Source organism: Oncorhynchus keta, unplaced genomic scaffold (genome assembly GCF_023373465.1).
Source record: "Oncorhynchus keta strain PuntledgeMale-10-30-2019 unplaced genomic scaffold, Oket_V2 Un_contig_4700_pilon_pilon, whole genome shotgun sequence".
Classification (NCBI taxonomy): domain Eukaryota; kingdom Metazoa; phylum Chordata; class Actinopteri; order Salmoniformes; family Salmonidae; genus Oncorhynchus; species Oncorhynchus keta.
The window spans coordinates 497,647-512,978 of NW_026287905.1; the positions used below are offsets into that span (position 1 = coordinate 497,647).

Below are 15,332 nucleotides of genomic sequence, written 5' to 3' on the forward strand. Positions count from 1 at the left end.
TGTATTGTCATTATTACTTTCGTCATTGTACATGAGAAGACTATGATGAAGTCATGAACACCACACACTGACGTTACGCAGATGCGCGTAATTCTTGGTGTGCAGAAAGAAAGCCACCGCCATCTGCACACATTCAACATATCTTAGATTTACGTTTTTATTTATTCTAAATAAAATCGTTTGATTCTTGCTTGAACAGTTCCAAGCAGTAAAATGTATTTGGCTGGCGTTCGTTAAAGCAATATATCGAGCGTTAGTTAGAATGCTAACTGATGCATCAAAAATAGTTATTTTGCAAAGATCACAACCAAATATAATTAATTCTAGCTAACGCTCGATATATTGCTGTAACAAACGCTAGCCTTACTGCTTGGAATTGTTAAGTATAATGCAGTTGATTTGCGATGACAAGACATTCATACGAACCTTAAAATCAAATGATAATCCAAAAGCTGTATAAGCAACCTGTAAATTGACTTTTTGCTGCGTTCTGCAAGAACTCCATCGTTTTGACACCGACTTGTGCGGCAATGTTTGCAAACACAGGAGTCTTCGAATAAATAGTTTATCTATTGGGATTTGGAAAACCCTGTTAACGTTTTTCGCCACTATGTTCACCCAGCGTTCGATCTATTTACTCAACAAGTTTGACAGCACAGCAAAAGCCCCCCGGTTGTCACTAGCTTTTATTTAATTAGGCAAGTCGGTTAAGAATAAATGATTATTTACAATGACCGCCTACCACAAGGCCTCCTGCGGGGACGGGGGCCTGGGATAAAAAATAAATTATATAGGACAAAACACACATCACAACAAGAGATACCGAAGACAACATAACAAGGCTGCAACACATGACAAGATGGTACAAACATTATTGGAAAAAGTCAACAGCACAAAGGTCAAGAAGGTAGAGACAATACACCACACAAAGCAGCCACAGCTGTCAGTAAGAATCTCCACGATTGAGTCTTTGAATGAAGAGATGGAGATAAAACTGTTCAGTTTGAGTGTTTGTTGCAGCTCGTTCCAGTCGCCAGCTGCAGTGAACTGAAAAGAGGAGCGACCCAGGGATGTTCAATAGCCACAAAACCCATTTCTACAATTTATCTTAAAATTATATTTTAAACTCAACCTTAATCACACTACTAATCTTATGCCTGACTATAAACTTTAAGACAAATATATATATTTTTTTATAGACAATTTTGAGTGTGTCTGTTTTATGTCCCACCCTGTCTGTCGCGTTGATGACGTGTACTTTTCATGAGGTCAACATTCTGCGCCGCCAGATGATACGAAGATATCAAGGATGGTAACTTGAATCGCGATTAAAATTACTATTCTTCTTCTTGTACTTTTCCATAAATTGGACACAGCTGATTGTTTGTTTCGTATTATCTGCTCGTACTTATAGAGTGAGAAATATATTCCCTGTCGATTAAAAATACAAGTCTTAGCAAAAATGATGGCTAACTGTAGCGAGTAACGTTACTGTCATTGTTTTCATCCAGAGCAGAGGAAATGGCCGGCTAGAAAATCAAGCTATGTTGTAGCAGCTGCTCATCTCTATCCAACGGCTCTTACTAGAGAAGAAGAACAACAATTATCTTCTCAATCTGAATGTTGTATTCTGAGCAGCAGTCAATGTATAATTTGCAAAACTGGTAGTTGCTAGCTAGCTCCGTAGTCAGTTTACTAGGCAAGCTAGTAGTATCTGTCTTGCTCGGCTTGTATCTGACAATGAAATAACCGTTAGCTACATTTCTCCCATTGTTATTGTAGGGGACCCAAGTAAAAGATGTAGTGATCAAGTCTGATGCCCCCAGTGCTCTACTGTTGGACAAGCATGCAGACTATATTGCAGCCTACGGCTCCAAGAAGGATGACTATGTAAGTATCGGATGTTATGCTGACATCATTTCACTGAATCCCGTCTGTGGCAGGTGAACAAGGATGTCTTTGATTAGACCAGTCATGGAAAGCATTAAAAAACTGAAAAACCTCTCCACCTCTCCAAGACATGTTTGAGAAACTCTGCTCTAACTACGTGGAGGTAGTTAGCTATCTTATGTTTCAATTGATATTTGATATCCTGTGTCATCCCCTCCCTCCCTCGGGAGAACACGTTGTCAGAGTACATGAGAATGAGGGGATGTAGCTAGCTGTGTGATTCACGTGTCGTTCTTCAGTAGAACACGTCAGAGAACCTGTTTCATTTGTTGATCGGTTGCCTGTATCATCCCTCTCCTCTGCTAGAAGTGGATGTAGCCATCTACTAGTTAACTGGGTTCAGTCATTGATATCCTCTGTTTTCCCACCACAGGAGTACACCCTGTCAGAGTATCTGCGGATGTCAGGTATCTACTGGGGCCTGACGGTGATGGACTTGATGGGTCAGCTGACCAGGATGAACCAACCGGAGATCTCTGACTTCATCAAGTCCTGTCAGCACGACTGTGGAGGCGTCAGCGCCAGCATTGGACACGACCCACACGTCCTCTACACGCTCAGTGCTGTACAGGTATAATACAACACGACCCACACCTGTTCTACACTCAGTGCTGTGAAGGTCAGACAGATGGGATACATAACATCATTTGTTTTTGGACACGTTCAGATAGTAACAATCTATTTCATACCAAGAAAACACAACTTTAGACACAAACTCCATGCTGTCCGTCTCCCTCAGATCCTCTCGTTGTACGATAACGTGAACGTGCTGGACGTGGACAAGGTGGTGGAGTACGTCAGAGGACTGCAGCAGGAGGATGGCTCGTTCGCTGGAGACAAATGGGGTGAGTTTACTTTATGTCTGGGTCTCTGCACAATGTCGAGATGATAGTGGTGGATGCATTGAAGATCATAGATAAATTCAGCTTCATCTCAAGTTATAAAAATGTATCTAACCAAATCATCCCTACTGCCTCTCAAGACCCCGATGAAGGACCCCATCTCTATGGAATCCCAATCCTTTCCCATTTTAGGGGGGCTGAAGGGGAGGAGGATGGGGACTGAAGGGGGGCACTGAAGGGGGGACTGAAGGGGAGGAGGATGGGGACTGAAGGAGGGGGGGATGGGGACTGAAGGGGGGACTGAAGAGGGGGATGGGGACTGAAGGAGGGGGGTTTATCTTTGTATGCATTTCTTTGATTATTTTGTACCTGTAACCCCCCCATCTGATAAAACAAACAAAAGTAAATAAAAAGTTGGTCAACGAGTTGATACTCGTGGTCCTGGCAGTCTGTTGTTGCTGATGTCTGTAAGCACTGGCTATCATGATGCCATATTGCTACCTTTAAAACCTAACCTGTCTTTCTTCATCTACTGTCTCTACAGGGGAGATAGACACACGATTCTCTTTCTGTGCTGTCGCAACACTCGCATTGCTGGTACGGATCAAATGAACTCTGTCATATTGTCTTTGGTTACTAGCTAACACATTATATTCTTTACTTTTACACCAGAATGCGTTGCATATTGTTTTTTCCCTGTATTATAATCATTTAGTTAACTTGTATAGTGCTTTTCATTCCAGAAAATTACCTCAAAGTACATGAAAAGAAAAACAAACAACAAATTCGGATGGTGATGAAAGGCTGAGAGTGGGAGGAAGTTTGAATGAAAGGCTGAGAGTGGGAGGAAGTTTGAATGAAAGGCTGAGAGTGGGAGGAAGTTTGAATGAAAGGCTGAGAGTGGGAGGAAGTTTGAATGAAAGGCTGAGAGTGGGAGGAAGTTTGAATGAAAGGCTGAGAGTGGGAGGAAGTTTGAATGAAAGGCTGAGAGAGTGGGAGGAAGTTTGAATGAAAGGCTGAGAGTGGGAGAGTTTGAATGAAGTTTGAATGAAAGGCTGAGAGTGGGAGGAAGTTTGAATGAAAGGCTGAGAGTGGGAGGAAGTTTGAATGAAAGGCTGAGAGTGGGAGGAAGTTTGAATGAAAGGCTGAGAGTGGGAGGAAGTTTGAATGAAAGGCTGAGAGTGGGAGGAAGTTTGAATGAAAGGCTGAGAGTGGGAGGAAGTTTGAATGAAAGGCTGAGAGTGGGAGGAAGTTTGAATGAAAGGCTGAGAGTGGGAGGAAGTTTGAATGAAAGGCTGAGAGTGGGAGGAAGTTTGAATGAAAGGCTGAGAGTGGGAGGAAGTTTGAATGAAAGGCTGAGAGTGGGAGGAAGTTTGAATGAAAGGCTGAGAGTGGGAGGAAGTTTGTATGAAAGGCTGGGCGTGGAGACAGTTTGGATGAAAGGCTGGGGGTGGGAGACAGTTTGGATGAAAGGCTGGGGGTGGGAGACAGTTTGGATGAAAGGCTGAGAGTGGAGACAGTTTGAATGAAAGGCTGAGAGTGGAGACAGTTTGAATGAAAGGCTGAGAGTGGGAGACAGTTTGAATGAAAGGCTGAGAGTGGGAGGAAGTTTGGATTGGAAATCAGTGTTGCGTCTGGAGGGAGGGGGGCATCGATGGTCCAGCCAGAGAGAAACAAATTACAGCACATTGTTGTTTGTTTCCTCTATGTAACATTACAGCACATTGCAACAAATGTTTATTTTGACCTGTCAGTCATTTTGGCTTTGTTTGCTAGAATAGGGCTTGTAATTGTTGGAGGATAGCTGTTGTTCTGTGTCTTGTATCATTAGTCTGTACACAGCAGCAGTTAACTATTTGGTCTGTGTGTATGCAGGGTAGGCTGGATGCCATTAACATGGACAAGGCTGTGGAGTTTGTTCTGTCCTGTATGAATTTTGATGGAGGGTTTGGCTGCAGACCAGGATCAGAGTCTCATGCCGGACAGGTATGCAGGGTTCAGCTACTAAAATCTCAGCTCCCCAAAAAAGAAACGTCCTCTCACTGTCAACTGTGTTTTATTTTCGGTAAACTTAACATGTGTAAATATTTGTATGAACAAGATTCAACAACTGAGACATAAACTGAACAAGTTCCACAGACATGTGACTAACAGAAATGGAATAATGTGTCCCTGAACAAAGGGGGGGTCAAAATCAAAAGTAACAGTCAGTATCTGGTGTGGTCACCAGCTGCATTAAGTACTGCAGTGCATCTCCTCCTCATGGACTGCACCAGATGTGTCAGTTCTTGCTGTGAGATGTTACCCCACTCTTCCACCAAGGTACCTGCAAGTTCCCAGACATTTCTGGGGGGAATGGCCCTAGTCCTCACCCTCCGATCCAACAGGTCTCAGACGTGCTCACTGGAATTGAGATCTGGGCTCTTCGCTGGCCATGGCAGAACACTGACATTCCTGTCTTGCAGGAAATCACGCACAGAACGAGCAGTATGGCTGGTGGAATTGTCATGCTGGAGGGTCATGTCAGGATGAGCCTGCAGGAAGGGTACCACATGAGGGAGGGTCATGTCAGGATGAGCCTGCAGGAAGGGTACCACATGAGGGAGGGTCATGTCAGGATGAGCCTGTAGGAAGGGTAGGTACCACACGAGGGAGGAGGATGTCTTCCCTGTAACGCACAGCGTTGAGATTGCCTGCAATGACAACAAGCTCAGTCTGATAATGCTGTGACACACCGCCCCAGACCATGACGGACCCTCCACCTCCAAATCGAACCTGCTCCAGAGTACAGGCCTCGGTGTAACACTCATTCCTTCGACGATAAATGGAAATCTGACCATCCCGTACCTGTCCCGCAGGTGTGATGTTCGGATGTACCAATCCTGTGCAGGTGTTACACGTGGTCTGCCACTGCGAGGACGATCAGCTGCCCGTCCTGTCTCCCTGTAGCGCTGTCTTAGGCGTCTCACAGTACGGACATTGTAATTTATTGCCCTGGCCACATCTGCAGTCCTCATGCTTCCTTGCATCATGTCTAAGGCACGTTCATGCAGATGAGCAGGGACCCTGGGCATCTTTCTTTTGGTGTTTTTCAGAGTCGGTAGAAAGGCCTCTTTAGTGTCCTAAGTTTTCATAACTGTGACATTAATTGCCTACCGTCTGTAAGCTGTTAGTGTCTTAATGACTGTTCCACAGGTGCATGTTCATTAATTGTTTATGGTCCATTGAACAAGCATGGGAAACAGTGTTTAAACCCTTTACAATGAAGATCTGTGAAGTCATTTTGGATTTTTACTAATTATCTTTGAAAGACAGGGTTCTGAAAAGGGGATGTTTATTTTTTTGCTGAGTTTGTTACTGTCATGTTTTTAGAAAAATCTATTTCAGCCATTATTCCATAGTTTAATCATTTTATTTCCTCCCTCCCATCTTTTCCTTGGCTTCTCCTCGCTCTCCTACCCTCCCCTCTGCTCTCTTCCCCTCCCCTCTGCTCTCTTCCCCTCCCCTCTGCTCTCTTCCCCTCCCCTCTGCTCTCTTCCCCTCCCCTCTGCTCTCTTCCCCTCCCCTCTGCTCTCCTACCCTCCCCTCTGCTCTCCTACCCTCCCCTCTGCTCTCCTACCCTCCCCTCTGCTCTCCTACCCCCCTCTGCTCTCCTACCCTCCCCTCTGCTCTCCTCCCCTCCCCTCTGCTCTCCTCCCCTCTGCTCTCTCCTACCCTCCCCTCTGCTCTCTCCTACCCTCCCCTCTGCTCTCTCCTACCCTCCCCTCTGCTCTCCTCCCCTCCCCTCTGCTCTCCTCTCTTCTTAGATCTACTGTTGTACAGGGTTCCTGTCTATAGCAGGTCAGTTACACCAGGTGAATGCTGACCTGCTGGGCTGGTGGCTCTGTGAGAGACAGCTTCCCTCGGGCGGTCTCAACGGACGCCCTGAGAAAGTAGGAGCTTGGTGGTTGATTCGGTCATTGATATCATATAATTCACAGTTGTGTTTAATTCTGTGGTTTGGGATTCAGCACAAGGCGTCTGGCTTACTGACAGAAGTTAAATGTGGTGAAACATACATATATATTCCCTACCCTCATTGCTGGGCATTTGAAACGATTGACTGTGGCATAATTTGTTACCATGTCTCATTGTAACCTCTCTCGGCTAGCTGCCTGATGTATGTTACTCGTGGTGGGTGCTGGCCTCCCTGAAGATCATTGGTAGAATCCACTGGATAGACAAGTCCAAGCTGAGGTCCTTTATTTTGGCCTGTCAGGATGAGGAGACGGGGGGCTTTGCTGACCGACCAGGAGACATGGTGAGCTCATCATATCATCTCGGTTAACCCAGGATGTAGCAGGTAGGAGGGGATGTAGCAGGTAGGACGGGATGTAGCAGGTAGGAATGTGGATGTAGCAGGTAGGAATGTGGATGTAGCAGGTAGGAATGTGGATGTAGCAGGTAGGAATGTGGATGTAGCAGGTAGGAATGGGGATATAGCAGGTAGGAATGGGAATGTAGCAGGTAGGAGGGGATGTAGCAGGTAGGAGGGGATTGTAGCAGGTAGGAGGGGATTGTAGCAGGTAGGAATGGGGATGTAGCAGGTAGGAACGGGGATGTAGCAGGTAGGAACGGGGATGGTAGCAGGTAGGAACGGGGATGGTAGCAGGTAGGAACGGGGATGGTAGCAGGTAGGAACGGGGATGGTAGCAGGTAGGAGGGGATGTAGCAGGTAGGAACGGGGATGGTAGCAGGTAGGAACGGGGATGGTAGCAGGTAGGAACGGGGATGTAGCAGGTAGGAACGGGGATGTAGCAAGTAGGAACGGGGATGTAGCAGGTAGGAACGGATGTAGCAGGTAGGAACGGGGATGTAGCAGGTAGGAACGGGGATGTAGCAGGTAGGAACGGGGATGTAGCAGGTAGGAACGGATGTAGCAGGTAGGAACGGGGATGTAGCAGGTAGGAACGGATGTAGCAGGTAGGAGAGGGGATGTAGCAGGTAGGAACGGGGATGTAGCAGGTAGGAACGGGGATGTAGCAGGTAGGAACGGGGATGTAGCAGGTAGGAACGGGGATGTAGCAGGTAGGAGGGGATGTAGCAGGTAGGAACGGATATAGCAGGTAGGAGGGGATGTAGCAGGTAGGAGGGGATGGGGAGTTTAGCAGGTAGGAAGGAAGGGGGAGTTTAGCAGGTAGGAAGGCAGGGGGAGTTTAGCAGGTAGAGAGGGGGATACCCTTACATGATGTAAACCTTGGCTGACACCTGGAGGCTCATCTTAGTTCCCAGTGCTAATGGCTACATTTAGCTAGGTAGGTTCATGTCTGCCCTCTTCCTCATTCTGTCCCCTCTCTTCTTCAGGTGGACACATTCCATACTCTGTTTGGCGTAGCAGGCCTGTCTCTGCCCTCTTCCTCATTCTGTCCCCTCTCTTCTACAGGTGGACCCCTTCCATACTCTGTTTGGCGTAGCAGGCCTGTCTCTGCCCTCTTCCTCATTCTGTCCCCTCTCTTCTACAGGTTGACCCCTTCCATACTCTGTTTGGCGTAGCAGGCCTGTCTCTGCCCTCTTCCTCATTCTGTCCCCTCTTCTTCTTCAGGTTGACCCATTCCATACTCTGTTTGGCGTAGCAGGCCTGTCTCTGCCCTCTTCCTCATTCTGTCCCCTCTCTTCTTCAGGTGGACACATTCCATACTCTGTTTGGCGTAGCAGGCCTGTCTCTGCCCTCTTCCTCATTCTGTCCCCTCTCTTCTTCAGGTGGACACATTCCATACTCTGTTTGGCGTAGCAGGCCTGTCTCTGCCCTCTTCCTCATTCTGTCCCCTCTCTTCTTCAGGTGGACCCATTCCATACTCTGTTTGGCGTAGCAGGCCTGTCTCTGCCCTCTTCCTCATTCTGTCCCCTCTCTTCTACAGGTGGACCCCTTCCATACTCTGTTTGGCGTAGCAGGCCTGTCTCTGCCCTCTTCCTCATTCTGTCCCCTCTCTTCTACAGGTGGACCCATTCCATACTCTGTTTGGCGTAGCAGGCCTGTCTCTGCTGGGAGAGGGGCAGATAAAGGAAGTCAATCCTGTTCTCTGTATGCCTGAAGACGTGTTGGAGAGGCTAGGCTTGCACCCAGACCTCCTCAGCTAGCACCTCACTCATCTACACACACCAGGGTCGACCTCTTCACCTCCCCACCCTGTACCCCTCCACCCTGCACCCATCCACCTCCCCGGGACACAGGGCTCAGGAGACGGGTGGTTTAAGGGGGACAGACTAGTGTTGTGTATAGAGGAAGGCAGTAGTTCCTCCCAAGGACATTTTAAAGGCTTGATAGTTTGCTGTCCAGTAAATTGTCACGAAGCATCACATCCTTTCTCTCTCTTGGGTCCTGGTCCTCTACACCTCTTGTCCCTGCAGCTATAGTCTTTAACAGGTCATCTAGCAGTATGTCATGACAACGTTTACACTGTCTAATATAGCACCCTATTCCCTAATATAGTGCACTCGTTCTGAACAGGGCCCATAGGGGAAAAGGGTGATATTTTTGGACACAACCCAGGAAGAACACATCACTGCTGGTTCTTCACTCCCCTGGTAGTTAATATATTGATCGTTCACTCCCCTGGTAGTTAATATATTGATCGTTCTCTCCCCTGGTAGTTAATGTATTGATCGTTCTCTCCCCTGGTAGTTAATATATTGATCGTTCTCTCCCCTGGTAGTTAATATATTGATCGTTCTCTCCCCTGGTAGTTAATATATTGATCGTTCTCTCCCCTGGTAGTTAATATATTGATCGTTCTCTCCCCTGGTAGTTAATATATTGATCGTTCTCTCCCCTGGTAGTTAATGTATTGATCGTTCTCTCCCTGGTAGTTAATATATTGATCGTTCTCTCCCTGGTAGTTAATATATTGATCGCTCTCTCCCTGGTAGTTAATATATTGATCGTTCTCTCCCCTGGTAGTTAATATATTGATCGTTCTCTCCCCTGGTAGTTAATATATTGATCGTTCTCTCCCCTGGTAGTTAATGTATTGATCGTTCACTCCCCTGGTAGTTAATATATTGATCGTTCACTCCCCTGGTAGTTAATATATTGATCGTTCACTCCCCTGGTAGTTAATATATTGATCGTTCACTCCCCTGGTAGTTAATATATTGATCGTTCACTCCCCTGGTAGTTAATATATTGATCGTTCACTCCCCTGGTAGTTAATATATTGATCGCTCACTCCCTGGTAGTTAATATATTGATCGTTCTCTCCCCTGGTAGTTAATATATTGATCGTTCTCTCCCCTGGTAGTTAATGTATTGATCGTTCACTCCCCTGGTAGTTAATATATTGATCGTTCTCTCCCCTGGTAGTTAATGTATTGATCGTTCACTCCCCTGGTAGTTAATATATTGATCGTTCACTCCCCTGGTAGTTAATATATTGATCGTTCTCTCCCCTGGTAGTTAATATATTGATCGTTCTCTCCCCTGGTAGTTAATATATTGATCGTTCTCTCCCCTGGTAGTTAATATATTGATCGTTCTCTCCCCTGGTAGTTAATATATTGATCGTTCACTCCCCTGGTAGTTAATATATTGATCGTTCTCTCCTGGTAGTTAATGTATTGATCCCTCACTCCCCTGGTAGTTAATATATTGATCCATTCACTCCCCTGGTAGTTAATATATTGATCGTTCACTCCCCTGGTAGTTAATATATTGATCGTTCACTCCCCTGGTAGTTAATATATTGATCGTTCACTCCCCTGGTAGTTAATATATTGATCGTTCACTCCCCTGGTAGTTAATATATTGATCGTTCACTCCCCTGGTAGTTAATATATTGATCGTTCTCTCCCCTGGTAGTTAATATATTGATCGTTCTCTCCCCTGGTAGTTAATGTATTGATCGTTCACTCCCCTGGTAGTTAATATATTGATCGTTCTCTCCCCTGGTAGTTAATGTATTGATCGTTCACTCCCCTGGTAGTTAATATATTGATCGTTCACTCCCCTGGTAGTTAATATATTGATCGTTCTCTCCCCTGGTAGTTAATATATTGATCGTTCTCTCCCTGGTAGTTAATATATTGATCGTTCTCTCCCTGGTAGTTAATATATTGATCGTTCTCTCCCTGGTAGTTAATGTATTGATCGTTCACTCCCCTGGTAGTTAATATATTGATCAGTTCACTCCCCTGGTAGTTAATATATTGATCGTTCACTCCCCTGGTAATTAATATATTGATCGTTCTCTCCCCTGGTAGTTAATATATTGATCGTTCTCTCCCCTGGTAGTTAATATATTGATCGTTCTCTCCCCTGGTAGTTAATATATTGATCGTTCTCTCCCCTGGTAGTTAATGTATTGATCGTTCTCTCCCCTGGTAGTTAATATATTGATCGTTCACTCCCCTGGTAATTAATATATTGATCGTTCTCTCCCCTGGTAGTTAATATATTGATCGTTCACTCCCCTGGTAATTAATATATTGATCGTTCTCTCCCCTGGTAGTTAATATATTGATCGTTCACTCCCCTGGTAATTAATATATTGATCGTTCTCTCCCCTGGTAGTTAATATATTGATTGTTCTCTCCCCTGGTAGTTAATATATTGATCGTTCTCTCCCCTGGTAGTTAATATATTGATCGTTCTCTCCCCTGGTAGTTAATATATTGATCGTTCTCTCCCCTGGTAGTTAATATATTGATCGTTCTCTCCCCTGGTAGTTAATATATTGATCGTTCTCTCCCCTGGTAGTTAATATATTGATCGTTCTCTCCCCTGGTAGTTAATGTATTGATCGTTCTCTCCCCTGGTAGTTAATATATTGATCGTTCTCTCCCCTGGTAGTTAATATATTGATCGTTCTCTCCCCTGGTAGTTAATATATTGATCGTTCTCTCCCCTGGTAGTTAATATATTGATCGTTCTCTCCCCTGGTAGTTAATATATTGATCGTTCTCTCCCCTGGTAGTTAATATATTGATCGTTCACTCCCCTGGTAGTTAATATATTGATCGTTCACTCCCCTGGTAGTTAATGTATTGATCGTTCTCTCCCCTGGTAGTTAATATATTGATCGTTCTCTCCCCTGGTAGTTAATATATTGATCGTTCTCTCCCCTGGTAGTTAATATATTGATCGTTCTCTCCCCTGGTAGTTAATATATTGATCGTTCTCTCCCCTGGTAGTTAATATATTGATCGTTCTCTCCCCTGGTAGTTAATATATTGATCGTTCTCTCCCCTGGTAGTTAATATATTGATTGTTCTCTCCCCTGGTAGTTAATATATTGATCGTTCTCTCCCCTGGTAGTTAATATATTGATCGTTCTCTCCCTGGTAGTTAATATATTGATCGTTCTCTCCCTGGTAGTTAATATATTGATCGTTCTCTCCCTGGTAGTTAATATATTGATCGTTCTCTCCCCTGGTAGTTAATATATTGATCGTTCTCTCCCTGGTAGTTAATATATTGATCGTTCTCTCCCCTGGTAGTTAATATATTGATCGCTCTCTCCCTGGTAGTTAATATATTGATCGCTCTCTCCCTGGTAGTTAATATATTGATTGTTCTCTCCCCTGGTAGTTAATATATTGATCGTTCTCTCCCTGGTAGTTAATATATTGATCGTTCTCTCCCTGGTAGTTAATGTATTGATCGCTCACTCCCCTGGTAGTTAATATATTGATCGCTCTCTCCCTGGTAGTTAATATATTGATCGTTCTCTCCCCTGGTAGTTAATATATTGATTGTTCTCTCCCTGGTAGTTAATATATTGATCGTTCTCCCTGGTAGTTAATATATTGATCGTTCTCTCCCCTGGTAGTTAATGTATTGATCGTTCTCTCCCCTGGTAGTTAATATATTGATCGTTCTCTCCCCTGGTAGTTAATATATTGATCGTTCTCTCCCCTGGTAGTTAATATATTGATCGTTCTCTCCCCTGGTAGTTAATATATTGATTGTTCACTCCCCTGGTTAGAGGGGAACCAGCAGTGTTGTGGATCTTCTGCACTACTTTACAAGACCAACCAATAATCCCTGTCTTTTGTGATGCTAGCAACTGGAGCTACTTACAGCTGGGACTCCCTGACCACAAACCTTGTGTTGGATTGTTTTCTTAATATACAGGTGGAACTGCCAAAATAAAGGAAACACTATACTTGAAGGCAGGTGCTTCCACACAGGTGTGGTTCCTGAGTTCATTAAGCAATTAACATCCCATTATGCTTAGGGTCATGTATACAAATGTCCCAGTTGCCCATTATTTTGGCTACCATGTCTAGAAGAAGAGATGTCAGTGACTTAGAAAGAGGGGTCTGAAAGGAGCATAGGGGGTTTGAAGGCTGTGTGTGTCAGTCAACAGATGTCAAGCCGACACTGCGTTTTCTGCATCAACAAAACACCAAATGATGTAATTTCTCGTGGAAGAATGGTGTCTCATTCCTCCAATAGAGTTCCAGACTCTAGTAGAATCTATGACGAGGTGCATTGAACCTGTTCTGATTGGTGGAGGCCCAACGCCCTATTAGGACACTTGTTGGTGTTTATACTTTATTTTGGCAGTTACCTGTATATTGTAATGAATTCAGGTGACTATGCAGCTGCTGGGTTATATAGGCCTGTGTAGGGTTGGGATAATCTAATCCTGTGTAGGGTTGGTGGGTTGGGATAATCTAATCCTGTGTAGGGTTGGTGGGTTGGGATAATCTAATCCTGTGTAGGGTTGGGATAATCTAATCCTGTGTAGGGTTGGGATAATCTAATCCTGTGTAGGGTTGGGATAATCTAATCCTGTGTAGGGTTGGGATAATCTAATCCTGTGTAGGGTTGGGATAATCTAATCCTGTGTAGGGTTGGGATAATCTAATCCTGTGTAGGGTTGGGATAATCTAATCCTGTGTAGGGTTGGGATAATCTAATCCTGTGTAGGGTTGGGATAATCTAATCCTGTGTAGGGTTGGGATAATCTAATCCCGTGTAGGGTTGGGTTAATCTAATCCCGTGTAGGGTTGGGTTAATCTAATCCCGTGTAGGGTTGGGTTAATCTAATCCCGTGTAGGGTTGGGATAATCTAATCCTGTGTAGGGTTGGGATAATCTAATCCTGTGTAGGGTTGGGATAATCTAATCCTAGTACACCACCTAGTAGCATCCAACATTTTGGCGCTAAACATTTTATATATCCAAATCCCATCCTTCATGGAGATTTACTGAATCATATTCACGTCATCTTAATCTGGGATCCTAAAATAGTTTCCCCCCCAGAGGGAGTCTGTGATTGTGTCCTAAACGGCCACCTATTCCCTATCTAGTGAACTCTTTTTGACAAGGGGCCATAGGACTTTTTGTCAAGAGTAGTGCGCTAAATAAGGGAATAGGGTTGCCAATTGAGAAGCACTCTGTATTATAGCGATAAACACTTTTAACATATGCATTTATTTCCGTGTTTTTCTTTTGTTTTCTGAGAACCATATTGAATTTGTTTGTCAGTGTCATATGTGATGTCAACTTGTTGTGCTGTTGTTACCTATAAATAAATAAAAACAGGCTTGGCATCAATTCCATTCAGGAAGTTGACTGAAGATCACTTTTAAAATAGAATCATTTTGAGGAGAATTGGAATTTCAGTTTACTTCATGAATTGACTGAATTGAAATGGAATTGACCCCCCCCCCCAACCCTGTACCTGAATGATATCCACCTGTCCAAATGTTGAGGACAATTAATACATGTCTGTCTACTCACCTGTAACAACAGTGTTAACTCATCCTGTAGTAGGCAATAAATACATTGATTCAAGGCTGAAGTTGTGGTGTTCATATTGGGGGGGGGGCCCGAACAGTAGACGGGGAGGTCTGGGGGGGGGGGGACGACACTTAAAACATGTTTCCTGCTATTCTACACAGTTTGAATTATTATGCCTCTTCTGAGGGCTATGCAGGGGGTTTCAGTGGGGTATATGGAGGGGTTTCAGTGGGGTATATGGAGGGGTTTCAGTGGGGTATATGGAGGGGTTTCAGTGGGGTATATGGAGGGGTTTTCAGTGGGGTATATGGAGGGGTTTCAGTGGGATATATTGAGGGGTATATGGAGGGGTTTCAGTGGGGTATATGGAGGGTTTCAGTGGGGTATATGGAGGGGTTTCAGTGGGGTATATGGAGGGGTTTTCAGTGGGGTATATGGAGGGTTTCAGTGGGGTATATGGAGGGTTTCAGTGGGTATATGGAGGGTTTCAGTGGGGTATATGGAGGGGTTTTCAGTGGGGTATATGGAGGGGTTTTCAGTGGGTATATGGGTATATGGAGGGGTTTCAGTGGGGTATATGGAGGGTTTTCAGGGGTATATGGAGGGTTTTCAGTGGGGTATATGGAGGGGTTTTCAGTGGGGTATATGGAGGGGTATATGCAGGGTTTCAGTGGGGTATATGGAGGGGTTTCAGTGGGGTATATGGAGGGTTTTCAGTGGGGTATATGGAGGGGTTTTCAGTGGGGTATATGGAGGGGTTTTCAGTGGGGTATATGGAGGGGTTTTCAGTGGGGCATATGGAGGGTTTTCATATAT

The 15,332-nt window shown here is 44.7% G+C and overlaps 1 protein-coding gene and 1 long non-coding RNA gene across 3 annotated transcripts; both read left to right on the forward strand.

The window, feature by feature from the left end:
* The first annotated feature begins 679 nt into the window (after positions 1–679).
* On the forward strand, positions 680–9,629 carry rabggtb (Rab geranylgeranyltransferase subunit beta). Of its 2 annotated transcripts, XM_052509524.1 has the most exons (10): positions 680–1,312; positions 1,783–1,890; positions 2,324–2,521; positions 2,690–2,795; positions 3,337–3,389; positions 4,668–4,778; positions 6,599–6,724; positions 6,943–7,092; positions 8,611–8,689; positions 8,769–9,629. In XM_052509524.1, the coding sequence occupies exons 1-10, from the start codon at positions 1,310–1,312 to the stop codon at positions 8,861–8,863; spliced, it is 1,029 nt and encodes a 342-aa protein (XP_052365484.1). In that variant the 5' UTR covers positions 680–1,309; the 3' UTR covers positions 8,864–9,629. The 2 variants fall into 2 exon arrangements, with proteins under 2 accessions (XP_052365484.1, XP_052365485.1); XM_052509525.1 differs by lacking the exon at positions 8,611–8,689 and having other exon boundaries at positions 691–1,312.
* A 2,926-nt stretch (positions 9,630–12,555) lies between these two features.
* LOC127924873 (uncharacterized) lies at positions 12,556–14,571 on the forward strand. Its single transcript, XR_008119108.1, has 2 exons — positions 12,556–13,723; positions 13,906–14,571. It is a non-coding gene; the product is annotated as an uncharacterized LOC127924873 (long non-coding RNA).
* Positions 14,572–15,332: the final 761 nt, after the last annotated feature.